Source organism: Neopsephotus bourkii, unplaced genomic scaffold (assembly GCF_033783945.1).
Source record: "Neopsephotus bourkii isolate Nb327-2 ecotype Australia unplaced genomic scaffold, CSIRO-AGI_Nbou_v1 NB_1287, whole genome shotgun sequence".
Classification (NCBI taxonomy): Eukaryota; Metazoa; Chordata; class Aves; order Psittaciformes; family Psittacidae; genus Neopsephotus; species Neopsephotus bourkii.
In genome coordinates, this window is record NW_026901771.1 from 1,297,782 (window position 1) to 1,322,320 (window position 24,539).

Genomic DNA, 24,539 nt, shown 5'->3' on the forward strand with positions numbered 1-24,539 from the left:
GAGATTTTCAGTCTTTTAGAAATGCTGAGTATTCTTCATCAAGTACTTTGGTAGTCATTACAGCTCACCAAAGACAGAAAAAGTACTTTAGCTATGACATTGTCTTTACAGTATCTGCAAATATTCCTTCCTTGAACATCTGCTATGACTCAAGAGACCTACAATGCTGAAGGGATGCTGTTGTATTTATGTAATTCTACATTGTTTTGGCACTATAGGTGATGTAGTTTGTAGCTGCCTTATTAAATCTCACAGGAACATGGATTTACATTCTCTGGGACCAGTTCTTCAATCATCACTCACAAGTATCTATAAAATATATACAAAGTGCTCTCCCACTCTCAAGTCATGCTATAATAGCTGAAATGTTACCAGATTCTAAATTGCATCTCCTTTATCTCACAAGATGCCTTTGTAATTAAATCCATTAAATTTATTAGAAGCAAATATGTAAAAAGGAAGTAATTTCTTCATTTCATGGTATCAGGGTGGTCCCTGCTTGCAGTAGGGAATGCCCTGGGAACACTGTAAAACACAGGAGTGTTTGTGAACTTGTGCAGTATGTCTGTTTTGCCTGATGGTTTCTTGAGGATCAAAAGTTACCAATTTTACAGAACCAGCCACATTGCATAACCACACATACTCACTAGATAATAACTCAGATTAAGCAGCAGTCTGGCGTTTATTACTGCATAAGAAGAATGACTCAAAGACTAATCTATGCACATAAATGAAAAAGATTCAGTATTTGTATAAAACATCTCTAATCCCCCCTTACAGTCAGAAACAGAGGCCAGTCAAGGCTGTTTGCCATTCACAGTGCTGGAAGGGAACACCTAACAGCGGTATTAAGCATAATCTAGTCTTTTTAGAGATGCAGCCATTCATCTCAGCAGTCACTGGTTACATCAATAAGGCTTTTGAAGACTCTTCTTAATCTTTAAGGCCTTTTCTGCTAAAGGTTTTTGCCTTATTTGGATTAATAGACTCAGAACTAAGCTTTCATATTGTGGGGGGGGTGGCAGCATCAATTTAGTGGATGAAAATGATTCAGGCCCTCACAACTGGTCTGCTGTAGATACTGATTGATGGTTTCATCTTAATGAAGGATTCACCCAATTTAAGATTCAGGATTTGATGCTTCTGGTAATTTTCACTCTCTTCCATTTTACCTGTAAACAGCTTGATTTGTATTTGATGTGGGAAAAATTCTTCCACTGCTTTACAGCATTTTCAGAAAGAAGCATTAGCCTACCTAAGACCATGTAAACTGATAGATTTAGTGTATTAGATTTTGGTGTGTGAAATGGAAATACCTCTCCAAGTCTGTGGTGGCTTCTGAAACCAATGTCTGTATGTTGAGACTGGACAGAACAGCTCCCCTGGGATTAGTATACATGTTTGCATCTCCAAGCTACGATGTCTTGCTAGAGCTGTTAGAGGGCCTTTACTTTAATAAAACTCTGATCTGTTACCTCCACATGCTAAATTCTGTCATTAATGCGAGTGGGAATGCACATCTGAAGACAGACGGATTTAGCCTGCAGGAGCAGCACTTCTTGGAGAGCAGTTTCTGTGACGCCCCTTCTCTCTTACAGTGTCCTGTACTGCACATAGCAATGAAACTGGTGGGTGGGTGGTCTCTATGACTTATGTACCAGTTACAAAGGTGATGTGTGGGTCTACAGAGTAGGTAGTAGACCCCAAGAGAGACAAAACACTTTCCTCTCACATGCATGGAACAAGCCATTTGATTCATTGGTGGTGGTTGATTCTGGCTGGACACCAGCTACCCACCAAAGCTGTTTATGACTCCCACTCCTCGGTTGGACAGAGGGCAGGAAAACAGAATACAACAAAAAGCTTGTGGGTCAACATGAGGACAAGGGCCATCACTCACCAGTTGCTGTCACGGGCAAAACAAACTCCACTTGGGGAAACCAGTTTCAATTATTACCAGTCAAATCGGCTCAAATAAGAAAATAAAATCAAATCTTAAAACATCTTCCCCCACCCTTCTCTTCTTCCTGGGATTAACTTTACTCCTGATTTTCTCTACCTCCTCTGACACAGTGGTGCAATGGACTAGGAATGGCGATTGTGGTCAGTTCATCACAGATTCTCTATGACCCTCTTCATCCACAGGGGAGGACTCCTCACTCTTCCCCTCCCCCAGTGTGGGGTCCTTCCCATAGGAGAGAGTGCTCCATGAACTGCTCCAGTGTGAGTCCTTCCCACAGGTGCGTTCTTCAGGAACAGGCTGCTCCAGTGTGGGTCCCTTCCATGGGGTGCATCCTTTAGGGACAGTCTGCTCCAGCATGGGTCACCTGCAGGGTCACAAGTCCTGCATCAAACCTCTTCCAGCATGGGCTCCTCTTTTCATGGGGACAGGTCCTGCCAGGAGCTGCTTCAGCATTGGCTTCCCACAGTTCACAGCGTCCTTTGGGCATTCCTCTGCTCTGGTTTGGGGTCATCTATGAACTACAGGAGGATATCTGCTCCACCATGGACCTCCATGGGCTGCAGGTGGATCTGCTCCACATGGACTTCCATGGGCTGCAGGAGGATATCTGCTCCTCTGTGAACCTCCATGGGCTGCAGGGGGTTATCTGCTCCACTTTGGACCTCCATGGGCTGCAGGAGCAGAGCCTGTCTCACCATGGTCTGCACTGCAGGCTGCAGAGAGCATCAGAGGGTCCTCGTCTTCATTGCCTGGAGCACCTTCTGTTCTTCCTCACTGACCTTGGTGTCTGCAGAGCTGGTTGTCTGTTTTCACTCCCCTCTCTGTAGTTGCACAGGTCTTTTCCCCTTCTTGAACACGTTACCCCAGAGGTGCTACTACTGTCAGTGATGGGCTTGGCCTTGGCCAGCGATGGGTCTATCTTGGAACCAGCTGATGCTGGCTCTGTGTGTCAGAAGGGAACCTTCCATCTGCTTCTCCCAGAAGCCACCCCTGTAGCCCCCCACTACCAAAACCTTGCTAGATAAACCCATTAGAACAATATAGCTGGAAGAGCAGTAAGGAAGCTGTGTAGAAGTTAGTCTTCCATTCCCAGGCAGAGTCAAATCACATTGGTCTTTATAGTTGCATGCGTTGTAGTGTGTTTTTACAAGCTGTACGGATGACTCTGCAGCAGGGTCACGCCCCAGTATTAGTTATCCTTATCACCAACTTTTTTTCCTAATAACTAATTTACTTTTTCTTGCTTCATTTTAGTGTTATTTTGTATTCTTCATGTCCACAGAAAAACAAACAAAATCCTTTCTTTTTCATTGTATTAGCCTTTTATATACCGAAAAGTCCTTATCTTGTGCTCTCTTGAACGTCTTTTCTCTGAACTCAATAACCCTGATTCTTTTACTGTTTCCTAATGAGATCTATTTTCCAGGCATCCATTCATTTTGTTGTTCTCTCTTCTTCCTGCCTATATATTTCTTGAAATGCATTGCCTGCCAACAGGAAACTGATAGGGCTGAAATAGAATCTATCTGTTCAACTTATTAAAAACAAAAAAGGGTAAAAATCTTTCCTGTGTGCTCAGCAACCTCTTTGCCTGATGCCACCATGTTATTTAAAAGCTAAAGCTCTTATGGTAAGTCTGAAACTCAGTAAAAGAAGTCACTGTAATGAGCTCAGCAGAGCACTCTCATCACACCTGCAGTCTCCCATAAAGGGCATCTCATCCGCTGCTGCTGGCTGCATTTCTTTCTTTACATCTCTCTAAATATGCTCTTCTGGTCACTTTGCTCTCATAAAAACATATGCAACTGTCTCCCAGTTCTCACTCCACTCTGCATATATTAATAGTGGGTTAGGCACTGGGTGGTTTTGTTACCCAGAAACAGCAGTGAGATAGGACTGAGGTGGCAGTAATAAGAAATCTAATGCTATAACTTGTTTCCCAAATGTCGTAGTATATTTCAAATTGATTAAAAGCCAGAAAGCAGTAGATAGTTACCGATTAAGAATATTATTCTAGCAATGAATTTTCTAGGGATGTTCTCCCACTGAATATTCTTACCCTAATGCTTCAGTATCTTTTATTAATGAATAATGCAGTAATGTGTGGCACTTCCAGAGGGTGCAGGATCCAAAAGCTGAAGCTAAATGTCTTTCCAAACTAGGGGCCATTAACTGGAAGTCAACACTCTGTTCTGGATTATGTGTTGAAGCTTGTCTGAACTATAGAAGACCTCCCTTTGGATGACTCTCTATAGATTGTTCTGTCTGGTCTCAACCCATCTACTACTTGCAAATCTAAAAGTTCAGCGTGAATTTTTGACATGTATTTATGTATGCACATCAGGTAGTTTACATAGAACTGAGCCAAGATAGAGCTTTTAGTTCTCTTCAGGGTTTCTTTCTCCCCAGTTACCATAGACTCTACCTACATTATACTTCTTACTTATATTATGCCTTCCTATTTTGCCTTGGTCCTGTATTCAAGGTGAATGCGTTATCTTGATTTTACTGCTAAATTTATGCATATTTTCTCAGAGATTGTATTTTGTCAGTATCTTTCCTAAAAATCATTCAAGCCATGTTGCCTTTCTTACTTCATAGTTCTATCGAACTATATTCTGAGGTGTCCTCTTTTTCAGTTTAGACATATCCCATCTTACAATTCATTTAGAGTACCTCTGTAAAAGTTCTTTTTCCTGGCTCATTGCTTTCAGATTCACCTCCATCTCTCCATACTCCACTGCATCAAATACAATTAGATGTCAACTTTAATATTCTTTTCTGGTTTATTTCATGTCTCACTAGTCATCTCTTCAAATATTAAGATATTGATCTTTTCCTACCTTCATATGAAACATGAGGATGTTCTTGATTGCTTGTTTTTCAGTAACTTTTCAGCTTGCTTCTCCAGTGAGTATCTCTTCTGTTTTCCTCCATAGACTTTAGAAAAGGGGGAAATCGGTTTTTAAAAATCCAACAGAGCCTTTTATAAATCCATTCTTGCAGTCCTTCTTAAAGCTTTTATTATTCTTGATTACAGAATATTGCTCAGGTAGTTGATAATAATAGAATCACAGAACATGTCAAGTTAGAAGAGACCCATAAGGATCATCGAGTCCAACTCTTCTCCTCGCCAGACTACCTAAAACTAAATCATTTCACTAAGAGCATCTTCCAGATACTCCCTGAACTCTGATAGGCTTGGTGCTGTGACCACCCTCTCAGTGAAGAACCTTTTCCTATATCAAATTGAACCTCCTCTGATACAGCTTCATTCTATTTCCTTGTGTCCTGTTGCGGGTCACCAGACTGATGATGTTTCTATAGTACGTCCATGTTGCATAAGTTATTTGGGGGCACGGTAGCTCTTTTAGTTATATGTTCATACAATGCTTCAAACTGATGAATAATGTTATCTCCAAATAAAGAAGATACTTCTGCAGAAATGGAGTGAATGCTGAAAATGTATGCTAGCAACTAGCTGGTAAAACCAGTTTTATGTCACGGGGATCTACTAAATAATGCATTCTTTGAAAAAGGTGCTTCCTATAGGCTTAGAAGGAACTTTCTCTGAATTGTTCATTTAACTAATAAATATTAGGCTATGAATGAGGCTATTACAGACTTATGGCCCAAAATAAGTAGAAACAACACTAGAAATGAAAGACATTTTGTCCCATCAGTAATTTTTATGAGTAGTCAGACTTGAGAGGAAGATGAAGCCTATAATCATTTTTTGCTGCATTATCAGTGAAGGAAAAGCTGCAGGGAACTGTGTATATATGGTTTTGCAAAATGTTCATAAAACAATAGAAACTCTGTCTGCACTATATATATATATATTTCTTGTTAAAACAAGATTGGAAATTTGTAAAAGTTAAAATACTTGTGTATGGGGTGGGGGAGTTTTCTCTTATCTTGATTTTTAGCTACAAATATAAAGTATAGTTTAAAGACTCCTTTAGAAAACACTTGAAATTCCTAATACTGGTGGAGGAAGGTGGGAGGAGAATTTATATCCTTCTTTAGTTGGAACCTAAGTGCTGTTGCTGGTGAATATGGAAGGAAAGAACTCAAAATGACAAGTTTACTTTCCACATTCAAATCTTAATGAAATTTATAAAGTTAACAACTGAAAAAAAATTGCAATTTACCATATTTTTTGCAATGTAAAGCTTTTTAATACAAAGAGGTGGGTGGGGCAAGGAGATTTCAGTCTTTTTAGTTCTTGGAGGTAGATCAGGCTTTGTAACTCTTTGCAATTGATCCTACTATCTTAGGTTTTCAAGGTCAAAGCAGTGCAACTGGCAGGAAAACTTCTTCCAGCTTTCAACACACCTACGGGTATACCATGGGCAATGGTGAATCTGAAAAGGTAATGAATTTTCTTTTGTGGGGAAATATGTTCTTTCTCCTCCTTCCCAACTTACAAAGAGTAATGGTGTATGTCAGTTTTTCCTAGTAGTGGGACTGTAGAAGATGCTGCAAGACAAATTGGCATATCAGGCACTTTAGAATAGTTCAGAGCATCCTGTCTCCTTACCTGCAACAGACTGTGACCATGTTGTTTTTTTCCTCCTGATTCTGCAATAAGAGTTCAACACGGCATTGGAACATACCTAGTGTGTTATTCCATGTGTTGCCCTAGAGCTCAATCATTGATTCTTTAAAGAACCTATAGGAAAAAAACAAAATAGTTTGCAGGCCATGGTTAACTTCCTGGGTTTTATGTACTGTGTGAGCTGTATGTTACCTTTAGAAGACTCACAGTGTTTGAGAAAACAATGGGACACTGCAGATATTCATTCATCTTACAGTTCAGCTGAGCTATAAAGGCTAGTGTGCTGAAATCCACGATGATGTGTGGAGGAGAGGTTTCTTTAGCTTGCTGTTTGGGACTCACACTGAATTTAGATGGTCTGTGGAAGAGAATTGCCTTGGTTAATTTGCCCTGCATTGCTTGTTTAGTCCTGGGATTTCCCATAGATTATGAGAGTGGTTTTGTTGCAAGGTGTTTTTAATACCTTTCTTATGTACTTAAACAGTAGCTGAGTTGAGATGCATGTCTAGATTGTGTGTATACTCCTAAGCAATTCATGATGGTAAATAGCAGAGGGCTTTGAATTGTTCTAAATTGTTTTCCTTTTAGGAGAGACATTTGGTGTGCTTTGTTAGGCTGTGCTGAGGTTTGAGATGACTTTGAGAGCATTAGCCTTACATGCATTTTGGGATCAGGAAACAATTCTCCCTTTGCTGTCTTTCCTCGAGTGAAGACCATGGAGCTGTGGTTTGCCTTTCTGTTGGCACAGGGCCTCATCAACTTGCCCTGGTTTTCTCTGCTTTACCTGTGCTGCACTTCCCCCTCTGAGGCCATTTATTGGATCTCTGTGCAATTAACTATTGTTGGGTTAAATTTCCTTATGTACTTTCAGCACAGAATTATAGTTTACTCAGTCTTGTGTTCTTTCTGCAGTTTCATAGGGCTTGAATTCCTCTGTGCATAAGTTAAGGTTTTGTTTTTGCTTTGGTTAGCAATCACTGCACCATGATTCCAGTATGATTGAAAGGCCCCAGTGGCCATCCTCCTTAGGCAGCAAAGGCATCTGCTTCACAGGTTCAAGCAACACGGATGGTGAGGTTTAAGAAGCTGCAAGCATTAGATGCATGGGTACTTACCAGGAAAGCATGGAGGCTAAGCATACAGAGGACAGTCAGAAAGGCTGGACCAGGGAGTAGGATTTGCTGTTGGTGGAAGGGAAAAGATTGGAGTGGCAGAAACTTCCTGCTTGATGGTATTGTTTATGCATTTACTGCATCAGTCTCTTGATAATGTACAGAACCAGCCAGCATCAGACGAGACAGCAGTGGCTGGCATGCCAGAGGGCGGTGACAGTAGCAGGCATATATGAGAACATTTATCATGAAGCTCACATGCAATAGAAGGCAAGACCTTAAAGAAATAGTTGGTGATTTATTGTCTTATGGCTTTTTTAGCTTTTTGCATTCATAATGAAACACTTCATTTTCTCTTGTTATCAGACCCGTACCAAAAAACCCCTGAGACAAGCTTTGGTTTTGTCTTTCTACGCTCTAGTTACTGTATTATGAAAAGGTGGGGTCAGAGCTACAAATACTGCTCCATAACCAACATTTTTCCTTTACATTTCCTCTTTCTAATTTGTAATTGAAAGAAACAAGAAGTCATTCCTAATTGATTGTAGTCTTACTGGTAACTGAAATTTTTATGAGAAAAAGTAGAAGTCATCTCCAGGAAAATTAAAAGACCTAATCCTGAAAGGTGTTGAAAACTCCCAAATTAAGTTAAACCAGAGATAGTTTAGGAGTTGTGACTTAACCAAGATGGTATCTCTTACAGTGAAAAAGATTTGAGGTATATGATGCTTTCGATTGATTCTTTATGTCAGACAGAGGAAATCACAATGTGCCTGCCTATAGTAAACATACTGTTTTATGTAGATACAGATAGGACCCACTGCAATCCTAATGGAATGTCTAATACTAGCTTGAAGCACAACTCACACAAGTAAAGGGAACAGAGCAGATGTTTGGCAGAACAAGGAAGCAAATGCTACCACCTTTGGAAGTATACTCATCTGATAATTGCTTTTGATTCTTGTTCTTAAAAAAATACAATAAATAAGCAATTGAGATTGGGCCCAGTGTTAAGACATTATATTTCTGTCACATCAAAATATTATATCTTTTAATCACAGGACTTTTTGATGATGAGGTTATGGTATCTTTTTTTCCACAAAGACACAACCAATGAAGCAACAGATCAATCAAACAACAGCTCTTGTAATCTTAAATACAGATTAATAATTTGCTGTTACTTGCTTAATGTGCTCGGGTGGTTGTTACTGGTGCTGTAACTCTGATTCTTTCCTTGTTTTCTCCTTTTTTCTATGCATATTTGTTGGAATCCAGTGGTGTAGGTAGAAACTGGGGCTGGGCCTCTGCCGGCAGCAGCATCCTCGCTGAGTTTGGTACTCTGCACATGGAATTTGTCCACCTCAGCTATTTGACAGGAGACCCTGTATACTACAACAAGGTGCGTCTCAAATTCAGGTTTCTTATCATCCAAGTGTCTTTTACACTGTTTCATGATAAATTGTGTGAAAGGGGATGTACTTTTGGTACTGAATTCTATTTGCATTCTTGGTTGCAGGTAAATTTTTGCATGCAGGTATTTCTGTTACCAAATAAACATCTTTTTCAAGTAGAACTTTATGATAAGTTTTCTTATTTGTTTCAGCATACATTTAAAAATTATAGGCTTTAAACATGTTTATGTGAGCAGTCCTTTACAAACAAAAACATACGAATCTGCAGGGAGCCCTCAAAGCTTATGGGTTCAGATTGAGAAAATTTACTACCAAAAAAAGAGAAAGAAAACATGTGAGATTTCACTATGTACAGACAGCAGATGAACGCTGTTGGTTGTGATCACGATTCTTGATTTCATTTAGGTCATGCACATTCGGAAGTTACTTCAAAAAATGGATCGTCCTAACGGACTTTATCCAAATTATTTGAATCCAAGAACAGGCCGATGGGGTCAGCGTGAGTATTCTTATTTTATTCATTCTGAATTCAGGCTCTACTTCTTATTGTGTTGCTGAGTTGGAGAACAGAAAACTGATTCTGTAAGGGTACGAACAGCACTGCTTGAGAACAGGCAGCATAGAAGGATTGCTTAGACTTGAGACTTCCCAAAACCAATTTTTGCCTGTCACTCTCTCTGAAGTCATGCAGCTCGGTTTTCATGATACTTTCTGAAAGCAGCTTCGTACTAAATCTGATGCCTGCCCTTACTTTTATCAGTCAATAAAATCTTCAGTAATAAAAAATGAGGCTGGAGTTTCCTTGTTTTGACTTTGTTCCTGGTTTTGTTCTGCAAACCATCTGCAAAATGGATTACTGTAAGGCAGTGTAGAAGTAATGTATGTTTGTGGTGGTGAAGTTTGAGCTCCTTCACCTGGTGTTAAGGACTGATATTTGCAAACTTAGTTATACTTAGTGCCATGTGATGTGGCATGATGACCTTCCTTATAGGTCCTGCTGGTATCAGTGTGTGTCTCATATAAAGAAAAAAAAGGCTTTTGAGTGAAAAGACAAAATTGGTTTTTGTTGCTGATTCTGAGAGTGTTAGAGAAACACAAAGACAGACACTCAAACATGATTTCTTTAAGTGGCTCTTCCAAGAAAAATTGAGTAGTGTAGTGTTTTCGTAGTGGGTGTGATAGAAGAGAATCTTTCTCTTCAAGGTTTTTGTTCCTGTTTCTTTTATGAATTCAAGTTCATTTAGGAAAAATAGGCAAGACTATCTATTTCTGTCCTGTTTGACATCATTGACAGGTTTTCAGGGATTTCAGTGGTTGGCTGTAGATACCAAGCAGATCATGTTCTGGCTTGCAAACTAAGCATTTGCTTCTGACTTTGAATCTGGTGTATGAGGGAAGTGAATGCAGCTGCCACAGCAGTGACTGAAGAGCGTTGTCTAATCCCATTGTTACAGCCAAAATTCTCTGCAAAGCGTCTAATATCTTTGGGTGAGTAGTGACACTCTTTGAGACAGACACATGGATTGAAGAGAAAAGTTCTTCAGACAAATTTAGGTTTAACAATGGATTCAGGAAAAAAAGAAAGCGAGCAAATACAAATATTCACCCACTATTTATAGAAGACACAATATTATGTTGTTGTTCTGAAATATTTTTTTCTATTCCTCTTTTTCTGTTCCTAACCAATTGCTCCTGCTATTTTTGTCAGAAGTAATCTAATGTGGCATATCACAACATCATAATGCTCAGAATTAGCAGCTCTGGGGATGAAAAGAATCTTGGTCTCCGAGAATAAACATACAGTGAGAATTGTAGCTCTGCAGAAGTTTGATGGAGCTCAAACATACTCATTAAGTGAATTTTGAAAGATAATATGTTCGGGACGAAAGTTTAGGGTTACAGGCTGAGACTTAAGTTGTTAGGATAAAAAGAAATACGACTTTATTACAGAGCCTTTAACTTTTCTGTGTTCCTCATGAGTCACAAACTTATTTCCTGGAATTTAGTGATTAGGGGGTTTGTTCAGCAAGCTTGTTTTTACCTACTATGGTTTTCCCCTAAGTTTAATTCACTCATACTCACAAGTACCAAGACATGTTCAAATCATCTGGACTGAAAGAAGAAGAGACCCTAGCTATGCAGTCGTCTTTACCTATGCAGGCTTCTTGAATCATGATGATTAGCTAGCTTTTGCACAGATCTTTCAGGCCTTTGGGGTGTCAGCAATTGTTATGGGGTTTTTTTTGTGCCTCTGAATATTTCTGTCTTTAGCCTCCAAAGATATTAGGCCATGTTGTTATGTCTTGTCTGCTTTTGCTCATTTAACTGTATGCTTAAATATGGTCTGTTCTGGGTTTGGGTTAGTGTGTTGTATGTGATACGCTGCAGCCATGTCACTGTCCTTTTGATGTTAGGATGCCAAGGCTGATGAGTCATTTCTCCTGTGGTTTGATTTATCAGAGTGCAGGCCTTTTGATCATGATAGAAACAGCATGTTCTGCAGTTTCACTGCTGGGGAATGATGTTTGGTGACAGTGACCTGAAACACGCACTGTTCTGTTTGTTCATTGTTCTGCTGCTTCTGCTGGTGCTTACAAAGATGTGGTTTTGTTCAGTCAGTGCTTCTGATTCTGATTAGACCTTTTACCTGAAATGGTATAATCATAAAGTAGTTACCAGTCAATTAGCTAGTACAGGTTCATCAAGAAGAATGTGCCCAGTGCTTCCAGGTTCTTAACAAGTAGTAGGGATGAGTAAAGTCATGTAGTGTGACATTAATCTATAGCCATGTCTTTTTAATGTGTATGTTTTTATGAATATATATTTCTCTGTGAGTTTAGCGCATTTGACATAGCACTTGAAGAAGGATTCTGGTGATGGATTACCTCGTGAAGCAGCAGCAGCAGGTAGGGTTGGGGGCTGCAGCAGGCAGGGCTGCACAGGGACTACCATTCTATCCCATCATTTCTTTCCATTTGAATGGCATAAAACCCAGTCCTAAAATCTGCTGGGTGGATGGCGTACTGGTCATCGCTAAATCTCCATAGTTTCCAGTGGAAATGCATTGTAATGCAGCTATACATAAGTGGACCCTTACTCCTGTGTAGCAGGAATGGAGTTCATTGTACTGAGGAGGAAAGTGATATGTGTAGGCTAAATATTTGTGTTTAAGCTTGTAATGTGCAGGTATTATTACAGCATGAGTGGCATCACAGAAAGGGTGGTTTAATTCAGGATTTATCAGCTCACTGTGGCTTTTGCTAGAAGGCAGAACTATAATGCCCACAGGAATGTTGACAGATGCAGTTTTTACTTATGGACTAAGGTGATGGTGCAGTAAGAACAAGTGATTTAAAATACTTCTGTCTTGGGGTTTCCATTTCTGTAAGACTGAAAGGAAAATAGTTGGCAAGAAGCATTTTCTAACCTCTCACATTAACCTACAGTTAACTTTGCTAGCTTTCTGTTCCACTTGGTAGGTAGTTGGTTTGGTACAAGAGTCAGAACTTTGAATTTAGATGATTTTCAAAACCAATGGCAGTGCTTTCTAGAGAAGCCTGCTAAGCAGATAGAACAACTAGAATTTTGATTAAAGCAAGAGATTTCAGAATGATGGAAATGAATTTGTACTGAAGAAAAAAATATTTATTTTTAATGAAATATGTTGGGAAAATTTAAATCTAATTTGCATTTGCAAACAGCTTAAACTAGAATACCAGTTAAAACAGCAATAGCAGAGAAAATGCCAATCCGCGTGTTATTGCCGAGTCAGGACGTGCCAATCATGTTTGCACATGTCTGTAGATTGGGCATCACTTCTTCCCATTTTCCAATACTGAGAATAAATTCTTGCATTTCATCAGGTTCCAACATCTCTTGCAAGTTACTGAAGTGGAACTCAAAATAACTGCCTCCGAATCTCACTGCCTGCACCTGGGAGTTACCTGGGTTGGAAGTTGTCAGTTTAACTGGTTTTTAGGCTATATATGGCTTCCATGTACAAGTAAATGAGCAAGAAATAATCCATTCTTTATTTGTTATGATTTAGTGATATGTGAGCATGTAAACTAGTTACTGTAAAGTAAGCTGGTATGTGAATTTATGGTGCATGAGCTGAGCATTGGTATTAGGAATGTAACAGCAGATACTGAAATTGCAATCACTAAATGTTGATGCTATGAGCATTCGGAGTTGGTCTATTCTACAGTGCTTTGTTCATGTCTCCTTACCAAAAACAAGACCCTTTCCTCAAATTTGCAAGTGGATGAAGTTAAAAGCCCAGTGAGGGGCACTCTGTCAGCACTTTTACAAGGACTCACCAACCCTGTGATGTATTTAATGCACTAAATTTAAATGCTGTCAGTCATGTACTAGTCCTCTGAAGACAAATAAGGGGATTCATGCACATGTTCAGCCTGCCTTGTTGCACACACTGCCTTAGCACCTTTTTGGTGCTTAAATGAAACCAAACCGAGCACTTTTAATTTTAAAATACTTTTTACAGAAAGATTCTGTTAATTTAATTGAATTGGATTAGATTTACACTTCTGTTAAAATGGTGCCTTTTTCACCATGTAGCAAAACCAACAAAACCAGTTTTCAGTCACTGTCATTAAATAAGTGCAAATACTGGGTGAATATTCATCATTTTTTATGTCTGCCTGTACAGCTGGGGTTAGGCTAAGCTCTTGGGCTGGGCTGGGTAATTAACTGAACTGCTTAATTTAAACTCTTGCATGTAATAGATAAGCCACGAGGAATACACCCATCTACTTTCATTTGTGATATGACATTTTATCAAATACTTAGCACCATATGTCTATATTTATTTGGCAATATTCAAAGGAAAATGTTAAGTAAATTTGATCTAAATGCACTTTGTTGAAGATGTGAAGAAAACCACTTCATCCAGCAATCCAAGATCTGCTTATTCCTCCTTCCCAGCTATTAAAGTCCAGAGAGGTACAGGTCTCTCCATTCCAGTCCAATGGATGTGGCTGCTGTTTTTCCCATTTGCAGGTTGGCCAGTAGAGAGGCTGAGGATATGTTCTACAGGTACACACATACACCTAAGAGGACACTAATGTGGCTGTCCACACAGACTGCCATTGACAACGCTGCCTTTGTAGCACCCACACGTAGTACTGCCGCAATTCACATCACACAACGTAGAGGTGGCCAGGTCTTGCTTCTTCTCCTGATGTTCAGTCACATAAATGCATGCACTTGCACTCCCTTCACAAGTGCACTCACACTCACAGATCTTTCAAGTATTAGCAGAGCCTCTCGGTCTACTTAATACCTGTGCTTGAACCCTGGACCAGGGCTATGCAACCATCAGGCTTTTCAGATGCAGGTCTCCTCCTGCTCACCTTCAACTTTGCTGATGTGAATTCCACATACACACATGCGCTCAGGATTAAATTCACTGGGAAAACAAACACACATGGGTCTTTCCAGTTGTTAGAACACAAACCTAGGGCCCTCTGACCCACTGTTTTCTATCCAGCCACTGCCACCCTAACCTGTTGGCCCCTGTGACCCGCCTAAGGCCCCATTATCCAGTTGCTGGCGCTCCAACCTTGCAGCATGCAGTCCCAGTCCCTCCAGATACTGACACCCAGACCTTCACTTCATGCCACGTTCTCCAGGTGTTGGCACTTAGGTCTGCAGGCTCTACCTCTGGCCTCTCCTCCAGCTACTGATAAGATAGTGAGTGGAATTACATGCAAGAACAGAAAGGATTTAATCAGAAGATGAGGCAGGCTGTGCTCCTGAAGGGTCAAGGGTGCAGGCAGGCAAGTGTGGTAATCCCCAGCCTGTTTACGTATGATGAAGTACTTTTAAATCATATCCTCTTCATTTTTCCTTTGGTCATTCTTCCGTAATTGACCTTGATCATTCCCTTTCCCTTCCTTTGGCCCTAAATAGCCCATAGTAAGTTTTAACTAAATCCGCAGCCTGCTGTTCCATAAATACATTTTGCACAATCCTGCAAGGCCCCTGAAATACCTCATAATGCTCATGACAATCGTTTCCCCCTTCTTATCAGCGACAGAGTTCAGATTGGCTCTCTGAGGCTGTGCCAGAGCATTTCCTTTAATGGCCCATCAATCAGTAGCTGAAGAGTTCTGGTCTGTGTTATTGTCTGTTACCACCTGCTTGTTAATGGCTGTGTGTTTAATTTACCAGTTTCCTTGTCATTTATTATTTCTTTTATACTGAATACTCCTTGCCCAGAATAATTCTTTGTCTTTGCTCTCACATTCCGCATATCCCTGCATGGGAGAATGCTAATTCTGAGAACAGCCAGCATGTGAGCTGAAGAATGCTGTCCTGGCAGTGAGAGCTGTATCTGACATATAGGAAGAGTGGATCTCTTGAATACAGACTTTCAAAGGTGCTGCAGGGGTTGATAAATAAACAGCTATGCAAATTTCTATTACTGGGACTTTCATTGTTAAAATGAAGCAAGAAACCCTTTCAGTCTTTACATCTACCTCCGGGAGATTGAGTGAAGTGAAAATGACTGAAGAATGAAGTGGTCTTTCAGAAGATTAAAGAAATATTGCAGATACATGTTTCAGATAAAAATATAATTGTAGCATAAATTAAGAGGTTGATGGTCTAGTTCTGGATGGTGAGAAAGATGTTGATGTTGGCTCACTGAAACTGCTAGTGTTCTTTATCTATTAAGGTACTTTGCATTTTCTCCCCTCCTCCTTACATTGTTTGCTCTAGACAACATTTAAGAAACCAGCATTGCCAAGAGTAGCTAAAAATCAAGTTGTGAAATTTAAAGTCAAATTCTGGCAAAACATCCATAACCTAGAAGGAAGTGAAAGGGAATAGTGCCAGGTAAGCCTATATTTTCCAAGTACTTTACAGAACTCTTGAGATAACTACCTTCAATTTGGACTTGTGGATGATAATTTCCAGTGCTTTCATTTTTGGGTGATTTTTCCCCTTTGGCATAAGAAAAGATTTTCTTTCTGTTAAATAGAAATGGGGCAGGATTGAAATAATTAATTTGTCTGATGCAGAGGTATTTCCCAACCTGACTTCATCATTTATTTGGTAGAGCAAGTAAAGTTCTGCTTAGAACATCAGCTGTAGTACTCAGGCTGTGTGGTCTATGTGGTGGTTAGTTTGGAGGCAGGTGCAAGCAGTTATTGAGGTGGGGTTTATTTGCTTTGAATCTGCTTTCAGTTGAGTACATAACAAACACAACTACAGCATGACTTCCAGCAGCAGGCATGCATGTACCAGTTGCAAATGAGGAGGTGGGGGTGGCTTTCTGCTGCTTCATTTTCTTCACTGTCTTGGTGGATGTCCTTAATTTTTCTCTCCAAAATACCCTGTCATGTTCTGTATTTAGGAACATGCCTGTGTTTTGAATAGAAAATAAACTGTGTTATCTCTACTGGGGAATTCCCCTTGCCCTTTTGCTTTACAACCTTGTACAAGTGTAATTAACTGTGTCCCAAGAAAAGGCTGCATTCAAATATGTTTATTCATCAGAAGCCAAGAGCAAGTTAATCTGTTAAAACTTTGTTTTAATGAAATAAAGCAGAGCTGTGCGTTACAGAGAATGTGCTTTTATAACTCTACAAGGTTAAGACATTTTGCTGGTCTGTTGAGCAAGATGCTGCAAAAGCTGAACAAATAAAAGCTTTTTTTTTAGTGTGTTAAAGATTCTAGAGTTACTAGAAGGTTAAATACGTATGAGTTCAGGATTTGAAACGTAGTCTATAAAAACTTCCTAAAGAAAGGATTTGGATATGGCAGAACTGGGTTTTGAAAGTGCTTGCACACATTTCTGTGGCAAGTGGTGAGTATTTTCTTTTGCTGTACCACCAAACTGTACTTTCAGAGCATGATCTTGGTGGGGCGTGTGTCAATACCTAGAATTTGAAATCTGTCCAGCAATTGCTTTAACATTTATTCTCCTTGCACAGAGCCCATGTCTTAGGGTACTGCCTGATATTCTTGAGAGTTTAATTTGTTGGCTTTGAAGACAGCCAACTCAAAATGATTGGCATCCTTTGACATGTGCTATGAGAGCTTTTAAAGTTTGAGCTTCTGAGACACCTTGTTACTTCTTTAATAACTAATATTTGTACTTGGACCTTTATACCTAAGCTGTATTTATGACCCATTCTTGGCTTACTCATTTCTTATCAAAGGGAAGCCTATCAAAGTCCAGTTACAAACATGTTACATCCTGATTACAGTTACTCATTTTTATATTATTCCTTCTGTATCACTTTTTGGAGGCTGTGCACCTAGGTGTTTATATTGACATTGGTCTCTCAACCACTAATAGATTCAGATGACACATAACAGTCCATTTCTTTTCATTCTGTCATCAATACATGAGACTTCATATTCTGAGTTACTTCTGGAGATTTACCTTCTGGTGGTCACATAAGAACTATTTCCATTTTGGTGACATTGAGGGGACAGGATCTATCATTTTGTTCAGTGGACATTGAAGATATCTTCATGATAGGTTCTTTTAATCATGAAGCTGCACTGGAAGCTGGACTGTCCTCGTGCCTTAGCACCTTTAGTTACCTTTAGCAGCAAGCTAAAATACCATCTCATATTGGAAATCTATGTGACGTCATATCTGTCTTTTGGTTGTAGATCACATTGTGGAACTTATTGGCCTGTATAGTCAAAAGCAAGAGAGAGATGGTGATGAGTGCAGTCAAAATGTAGGGTGTGGTAGCTCACTCTCAGTCACAGAACAGGAACAGAGTAAGTCTTACTATTAGCACAATTTCCTTGCACCTACAGAGTGACCAAAACTTCAACTAACTGTATGTGCAATTTCAGGCATCTGTCATAAGAGGAAAAATAATACATAGACACAAGTCTAAGAGAAAGAAAACATGCAGAGTAGCCTGGATTTATACTGCATGTGGTGTAATCTGTAAGTACATCAAAAACAGGGAGTGTCTTTCATTGCTTCTTTGAATCTCTTGACTGTCAGCATTCGTGTGTCATATATATACACACATGTACATATGTAAGTATGTAAACTGCTATGGTCTTGATACAGCTTGAGGGGAGAAGGCAAAGTTGTTGACAGTGGTTTTGACAGTTAATTTTGCATAGATGAATGTTGGGCTAAATTTAATGTAATAAAGGTTTTTTCTCTCTCCCAGCTTCTTGGTTTTACTCTGCAAGAGGAGAGTTGAGATTTTATAAGAAGACTGAGGTGAATAAACTGAAGGTTGAATGACCCTAAGAGCTTGACAGTCCCCCTAGGTAGAAACTCTTACTCAAAAGGGGCTTATTGTTTGTAGTAGGTGATATCATCCCTTAACAGTTTTACAGCCACCTTGTCAGGTGAAAAAAAGGCATTACGTAAACATGTGTATGACTTCCCATGAATCGACTGCAAGAAAGGCTTGGGGATGTTGGTCAATGAGAAACTGAACGTGAGCCGGCAGTGTGCGCTAATATACCAGAAACTCCCTGTGTGTTGAGCTGCATCGAAAGGAGTGTGACCAGCAGGTTGAAGGCGGTGATCCTGCCTCTCTACTCTGCTCTTGTGAGATCCCACTTGGAGTATTGTGTGCAGTTCTGGTGTCCTCAACATAAAAAGGACGTGGAACTGTTGGAACAAGTCCAGAGAAGGGCCACGAGGATGATCAGGGGCTGGAACAGCTCCCGTCTGAAGACAGGGTGAGAAAGTTGGGTCTGTTCAGCCTGAAGAAGAGAAGGCTGCGTGGAGACCTCATAGCAGCCTTCCAGTATCTGAAGGGGGCATATAGGGATGCTGTGGAGGGACTATTCATTAGGGAGCGTAGTGATAGGACAAGGGGTAATGGGTTCTAACTGAAACAGGTATTTACTGTGAGCGTGGAGAGGCTCTGGCACAAGTTGCCCAAAGAAGTGGTGAATGCTCCATCCCTGGCAGTGTTCTAGGCCAAGTTGGAGAGAGCCTTCGGTGACATGGTCTAGTGTGCCCATGGCAGGGGGTTGGAACTAGATGGTCTTAAAGTCCTTTCTAACCCTAAATATTCTATGATTGCTCTTTAATTTGTGAATTTAGGTAATTGAGAGGTGAGCTCAGTCTCCAGAATTATAAATAGCTGGAATGTTTTGAAGTTTTAGGGAAGTTTGAATACAAAAAGGAAAATATTTATTCCAGCTGTGAATTCCTGAGTGTGAAAGGAGAGCCTCTTGTAAGACACCAAATGAGGATACTCCTTTGACATTACCGAATCTTGAACTACATTCAAATTGAAGATGCATTTTGTTCTAACAGCATGAGTTACCTAAGCATATGTTTTAGTTCAGCTAGTTGTACTTGCTGGTCTGTTTAAAATTATTTCTGTTGTCTTTGCACACACTTGAATTCGGTGAGCTTGAGAATGTTAATCTTTAGTTTGATAATTACTGCAGTTCTAGTGATGCAGACGGGTTGACCGATGTACAGGGGGGTTGTACAAGGGGGTTGTACAAGGGGGTTGGAGGAATTCGCTTGCTTAAACAAAGGTATTGTCTGTACCTATCATGCCTACTAAGCAGAACAAAGGCACTAACTATTGATAGGAAAAGCAGACGCCTGATTCTACTGATAAGCAGGAGAAGCAGATGGTTTATGGCTGGGACACCAACCAAACCCTAAGGCCATACATGAAGACTAAAAGGTGAAAAGTTCAAGAAGAGGAAGACTGGTTTACTTCATCTTGAAGGCCCCTACCCACAGGAGGAAGACTCATTTACTTCATCGTGAGACCCCTGCCCATGACCAGAGGGGGCACTGCGCAGGCGCCAAGGATCTTCTAGCTCATTGTAATATGGAGTGGGGATAGGACATGAATATGTATAGGCGTATGGTGCAACCTTATAAATGTAGAGGGAAACGCTGAGGTACGCATGACTTTGAGGAATTATCCCCGTGCGTCTCAGCACTGAATAAAAAGCATACCTACTTTACAACTTTTGACGAGTTGTGGAGTCAATCCACACATCACTAGGAGGCCATTTTGCTTAGTTTTATTTTAAAAGAAACTGGTAGCACTTACAATTAAGATTGCTCAACACTTTCCATTAAGTGATTGTGTTTTCAGTTTTTTGTAGCTGCCAAACTTCAACTCTTCCAACTGGAATATTCTGTCTGCCTCAAGCTGTTTTGTTGGGGTTTATGAAACAGCTTTGAGAAAAATTCTTCAGCCATATCTCATTGAGCTAGAGGTGGTTAGGTCGAGAGAGGTCCTCCTTCCCCTCTACTCAGCCCTGGTGAGACCTCATCTGGAATATTGTGTCCAGTTCTGGGCCCCTCAGTTCAAGAAGGACAGGGACCTGCTGGAGAGAGTCCAGCGCAGGGCAACTAAGATGATGAAGGGAGTGGAGCATCTCCCTTATGAGGAAAGACTGAGGGAGCTGGGTCTCTATAGTTTGGAGGGGAGATTGAGGGGTGACCTTATTAGTGTATATAAATATATAAAGGGGGAGTGTCACGAGGATGGAGCCAGGCTCTTCTCAGTGGCAAACAATGATAGGACAAGGGGCAATGGGTACAAACTGGAACACAAGAGGTTCCACTTAAACCTGAGAAGAAGTTTTTCTCAGTGAGGGTGACGGAACACTGGAACAGGCTGCCCAGGGAGGTTGCAGAGCCTCCTTCTCCTGTTTTTAGAAAAATGCTCATGCTGATAACGTGTTCGTTAGTGATAAATGATTCATAGCTGACTAGGAATTGTACCTCCACCTGCTTTTATTAGGGCGGCCTCTGCTACAGTTAATCTACAAGTGTTTGCACTTTTAAGCCATCCACTATGGTTTATAGCATCCTTAGGTTGAATTTCCACTGTGAATTGCAGCTGCTGCAATTTCCAGGCCCCCAGCTTTCTGGATTAAAGGATTAGAAAGGGAGCTTGCACCTATTTGGAGCAACTGAGGGGCACTAAGCCCAGCTACATGAAGTAAAGATTGAACTGAAATTTAATCAGAGCTACTCTAAAGACAAACAGAAAAACAGTTCTTTAAGAGTTTCCAATACAGAGAAAGAGGGCTCCTGCAGTGTAAGGTCAGTTGATACCCAGAACAACCAATGGTCATGGAGTGTGTGGATTTCTTAACGAAAGTAATATTAGCTTAATCACTTCACTGCTCCCTCCAGGTCACTTATCTTTTCCACTCTAACTCCTCTGACATATTACAATAGCAATTTGCCAAAGATTATGTGTTTGTAACCCTTAACGGAAATCAGCCCCCCTTTTTACTCCTTTGTTACCTTGTTGCAAAGTAGTTCTGTACTATTAAATGGTTTAAACTAGTCAGTAGTTGGTTCATCTTGGTGTTTCCAGTCTATTTGGTTTAACATGAGGCAGGTTTAAGTTAGTTTTCCTTTACTTTAGAGCCATAACTAACAACTCCAGTTCTAAGACTTGAATTTCTTTTGCATATTGCCAAATTTCTAATTCTTTGCTTGGTCATTTTCTAGCTGTCTGTACTTAAAAATATTAATTCAGTGTTTTAGTTACTAATTCATGAATTAAAAATACTATGTGTATAGTTGACCCTCATCCCCACCTGCTTGTGCTTATGTGCTGCTATGTTATCTCACCATACTGCTTTTCAGCACAGCAGCCCATGCACACTAAACGTATTTCTGCTCAGCATTTTATTGCATCTTTTCCTTCCATGTGCAGTGAATGATGCATAACCTTTATGGGCACAGTGGAAGGGCAGGAGGACGTGCCCTGGGGTCAAGAAGGGACAGCAGCTCACTACCCATCTGCTCATGGGTAACAGGAAGCCTCACCCTCAGGTGTTGTTACTGCAGGAACAGTTCTGGCATGATGTGCTGCTTTTAAAACAATGCCTGGCTTCTTTCTTTATTCCTGCTCATTGCCAGGAAATGACAATTGAACAATTAAGGCCCAAAGCAGAGAGGGTTTAGCAAATCATGAACTGTTTTTGATTTGCCTCATTAAGCTGCTGTTAACTACTTAAAGCCATCTGCTTAAAAATAATTTACCCATCTTAAGTTTGCTCTAGAGAGCAGGTAGATCTTCATTAGAGCAAGTTTTGTTATTAATGTTATCTTTAGGGGGCTTTCAGTTGTTGTGGAAAATATTCTGTTGCTTACTGAGCTATCACTCTAAACAAAAGGAAGCGGCACATGTTTGTAACACGAGAATGAGCTATGTGAATGCCTACTCTCCCTATTATCTACTGCCATCCCCAAAAATGAGTCTTGGAGAGGAAGAGCAGCCAGATCCATCACAGTGCTTCAGCTGTAATTGTGAAGGAGGAGCCCTGCAGCCTGTGCTCTCAACAGCTAGCTGTGCAAAAACAAGTTGATTTGTCTCCCTGGGTTTGTAAAGAAACAATTTCACTGACAAAGAACAAATCACCAGAGACTCTCCCTCCTATCTTGAGCTGAGATTCATTGTCATTTCAGTTAGAGAGTATGCACACTCCTTTCTGACCTGCTCTGTAATTCTGTAGTTTGCTGGGTTCTTGTAAGAGTAGACTGTTTCAACAGTGTGCTAAGATCATTTGGAGTGAAACTAGCTTTAGAAATATTAGATAACTGATGGTGTGAGAATTTAAGAGAAGATCTTCCATTCAGTCTGTGGGAAAGAGGTGGACATGTTTTTTTGAGTATTAGCTGAGACACGATATATGACTAAAATTTGACTAAATGTAGATCTTTTCATCAATAAATTAAAACCTCATTAAAATATGTCTATGAAATTGATTTTTTCCCCAGTTGTATGCTGTTTATGGAAAATGGCAATATTGAACAGGGTACAAAGCTTTTGAAGTAGCTGAGCAAAAGTGGTACTGTGAATGTTAAATATGTCTTTCTATTAAGATTATATTTGGCTCTTTCTGGCAAGGAGGAAGCCTTCAACTGACAGACAGACTACAGACTAACAGCACAGATTTGCACAAAGCATACTTTCAAATGTGTGAAAAACCAGGGCTTTGGGGGATTACTCTTGATGGCAGTAGTTGAAGGTATTCTTTGCAAACGTGGCTACTGTACAGTTTAAAGTATGACTTCCCAGGGAATCCTTGACTGGAATCCTTTTGTGTTTGCCCAGTCATCTGGGCCTACGTCTGAAAAAGTGGGGAATGAAAAATGTATCTTAATTTGTCTTGATTGGAAGGAATGAGCGTTAGAAGAATGTATACATGTCACTGAAGAGAATATGTGGCATCTGCTGTATTTGATATGCCCCCATATTCTGTTCTCTTTGCTATATTTATCTTAATCTGGAAAGATTTCACTGTGAAACACTTCTTCCAGTAAAAACCTATAGATTACATAGAAATAATCAAATAATTCATGTAGATCAAATATATAATAAAAATGAAATCCATTTTTTTAATTTGCAAAATACAATATTTGAAATATAATGATTACCTTCACAGCTGTCTACTGAAGAGTACCCAGTGCCAAGATGCTATTGTAAGCTCAGTTACTCAAATCACGAGGTGTTCCTTCTTAGTACTCTGGATTGACATACACGGTTAGCACTGATTGAAAAACTTTTGTGAGCAAAACGTTTTGAGTTGAGCTGAGTTAAAACTCTGAATCCATCTGAGCTGTAGTTCAATAAGCAGAAGAGAGTGATAAGCACTATGGACCTTCTGATGATAAGTTTGGGTAGGGGCCTTGCTTATAGGAGAGAATGATTGATACGTGACGACCCAGATCTGTCGGTTTCAGCAGCTATGTATTTGCTATGTCTTTAGCATGTGCACTGCAGGTGAGAGCAAGTTGTCAAAGTCCTGCAGTCTGTCACAAAAAGACTGCTTTAATTTTCAGTCATTTCTAGTTACAGTCCTTACACAGAGTGCAGCAAATCTTCCTTCAGCAACACCTTCTCATGCTAGCACAAGACCTGAAGGAGGTCTTGCAGGGTGCAGTTAAGTCAGCTGTAGAAGCTGGAAACCTTGCTGTGCTTAAACCTCAAGAGAGGAGTCTTGCAAAGCAGTAGTTGAGAGCTGGAATCAGGTATGCAAAATGGGAATAAAGAAAGCACTGCTGCTGGGAGCGGTAAGGCTCTCAGAAGCCCTTAGCCTTACCATATTAGCTTTTCACTTCCTGAGTAGGAGGAGGATCTCTGTCTGAGATGCTCATGCAGCTCTGTTGTTTGAATGCATCAAGAAGATGCAGAAAAGGCTGTCTAGAAGATGGTTCTGAGTCCTTTGTGTGCTGATGCTACTGATTTCTGTGTTCTCTGTACTTCCATCTAAGTTGAGAAGCAATGTGGAGGAAGAAAAGAGCTGCTGACAGGAGAGACAGACAGTTCTCAAATGACTGCCTGAAGGAAGTAGACATGAAGTGGGGTGTGTTTCTGATAACTGACTTTGGAAACTCACCTGGAACATGGATTTCTCTGATTAGGACATAAAGCTTTTCACTCATCTCCCTGCTCATTGCTGTCCTGAGCCCAGCTGGAGCTGCTGCAAGATGAGCCCTGCTTGAGGGTTCAGCAACCCTGTCCTGT

General features: G+C 40.3%; 1 protein-coding gene across 1 annotated transcript in view; it reads left to right on the forward strand.

Annotated features, from left to right (window-relative positions):
- The window catches only part of MAN1A2 (mannosidase alpha class 1A member 2), a 129,118-nt gene that overhangs the window by 76,720 nt on the left and 27,859 nt on the right, over positions 1-24,539 (forward strand). The window contains exons 6-8 of the mRNA XM_061365357.1: positions 6,244-6,338; positions 8,912-9,035; positions 9,454-9,547. Of these exons, the coding sequence (XP_061221341.1) occupies positions 6,244-6,338; positions 8,912-9,035; positions 9,454-9,547 (313 nt within the window). The remainder of the gene's footprint in view (positions 1-6,243; positions 6,339-8,911; positions 9,036-9,453; positions 9,548-24,539) is intronic.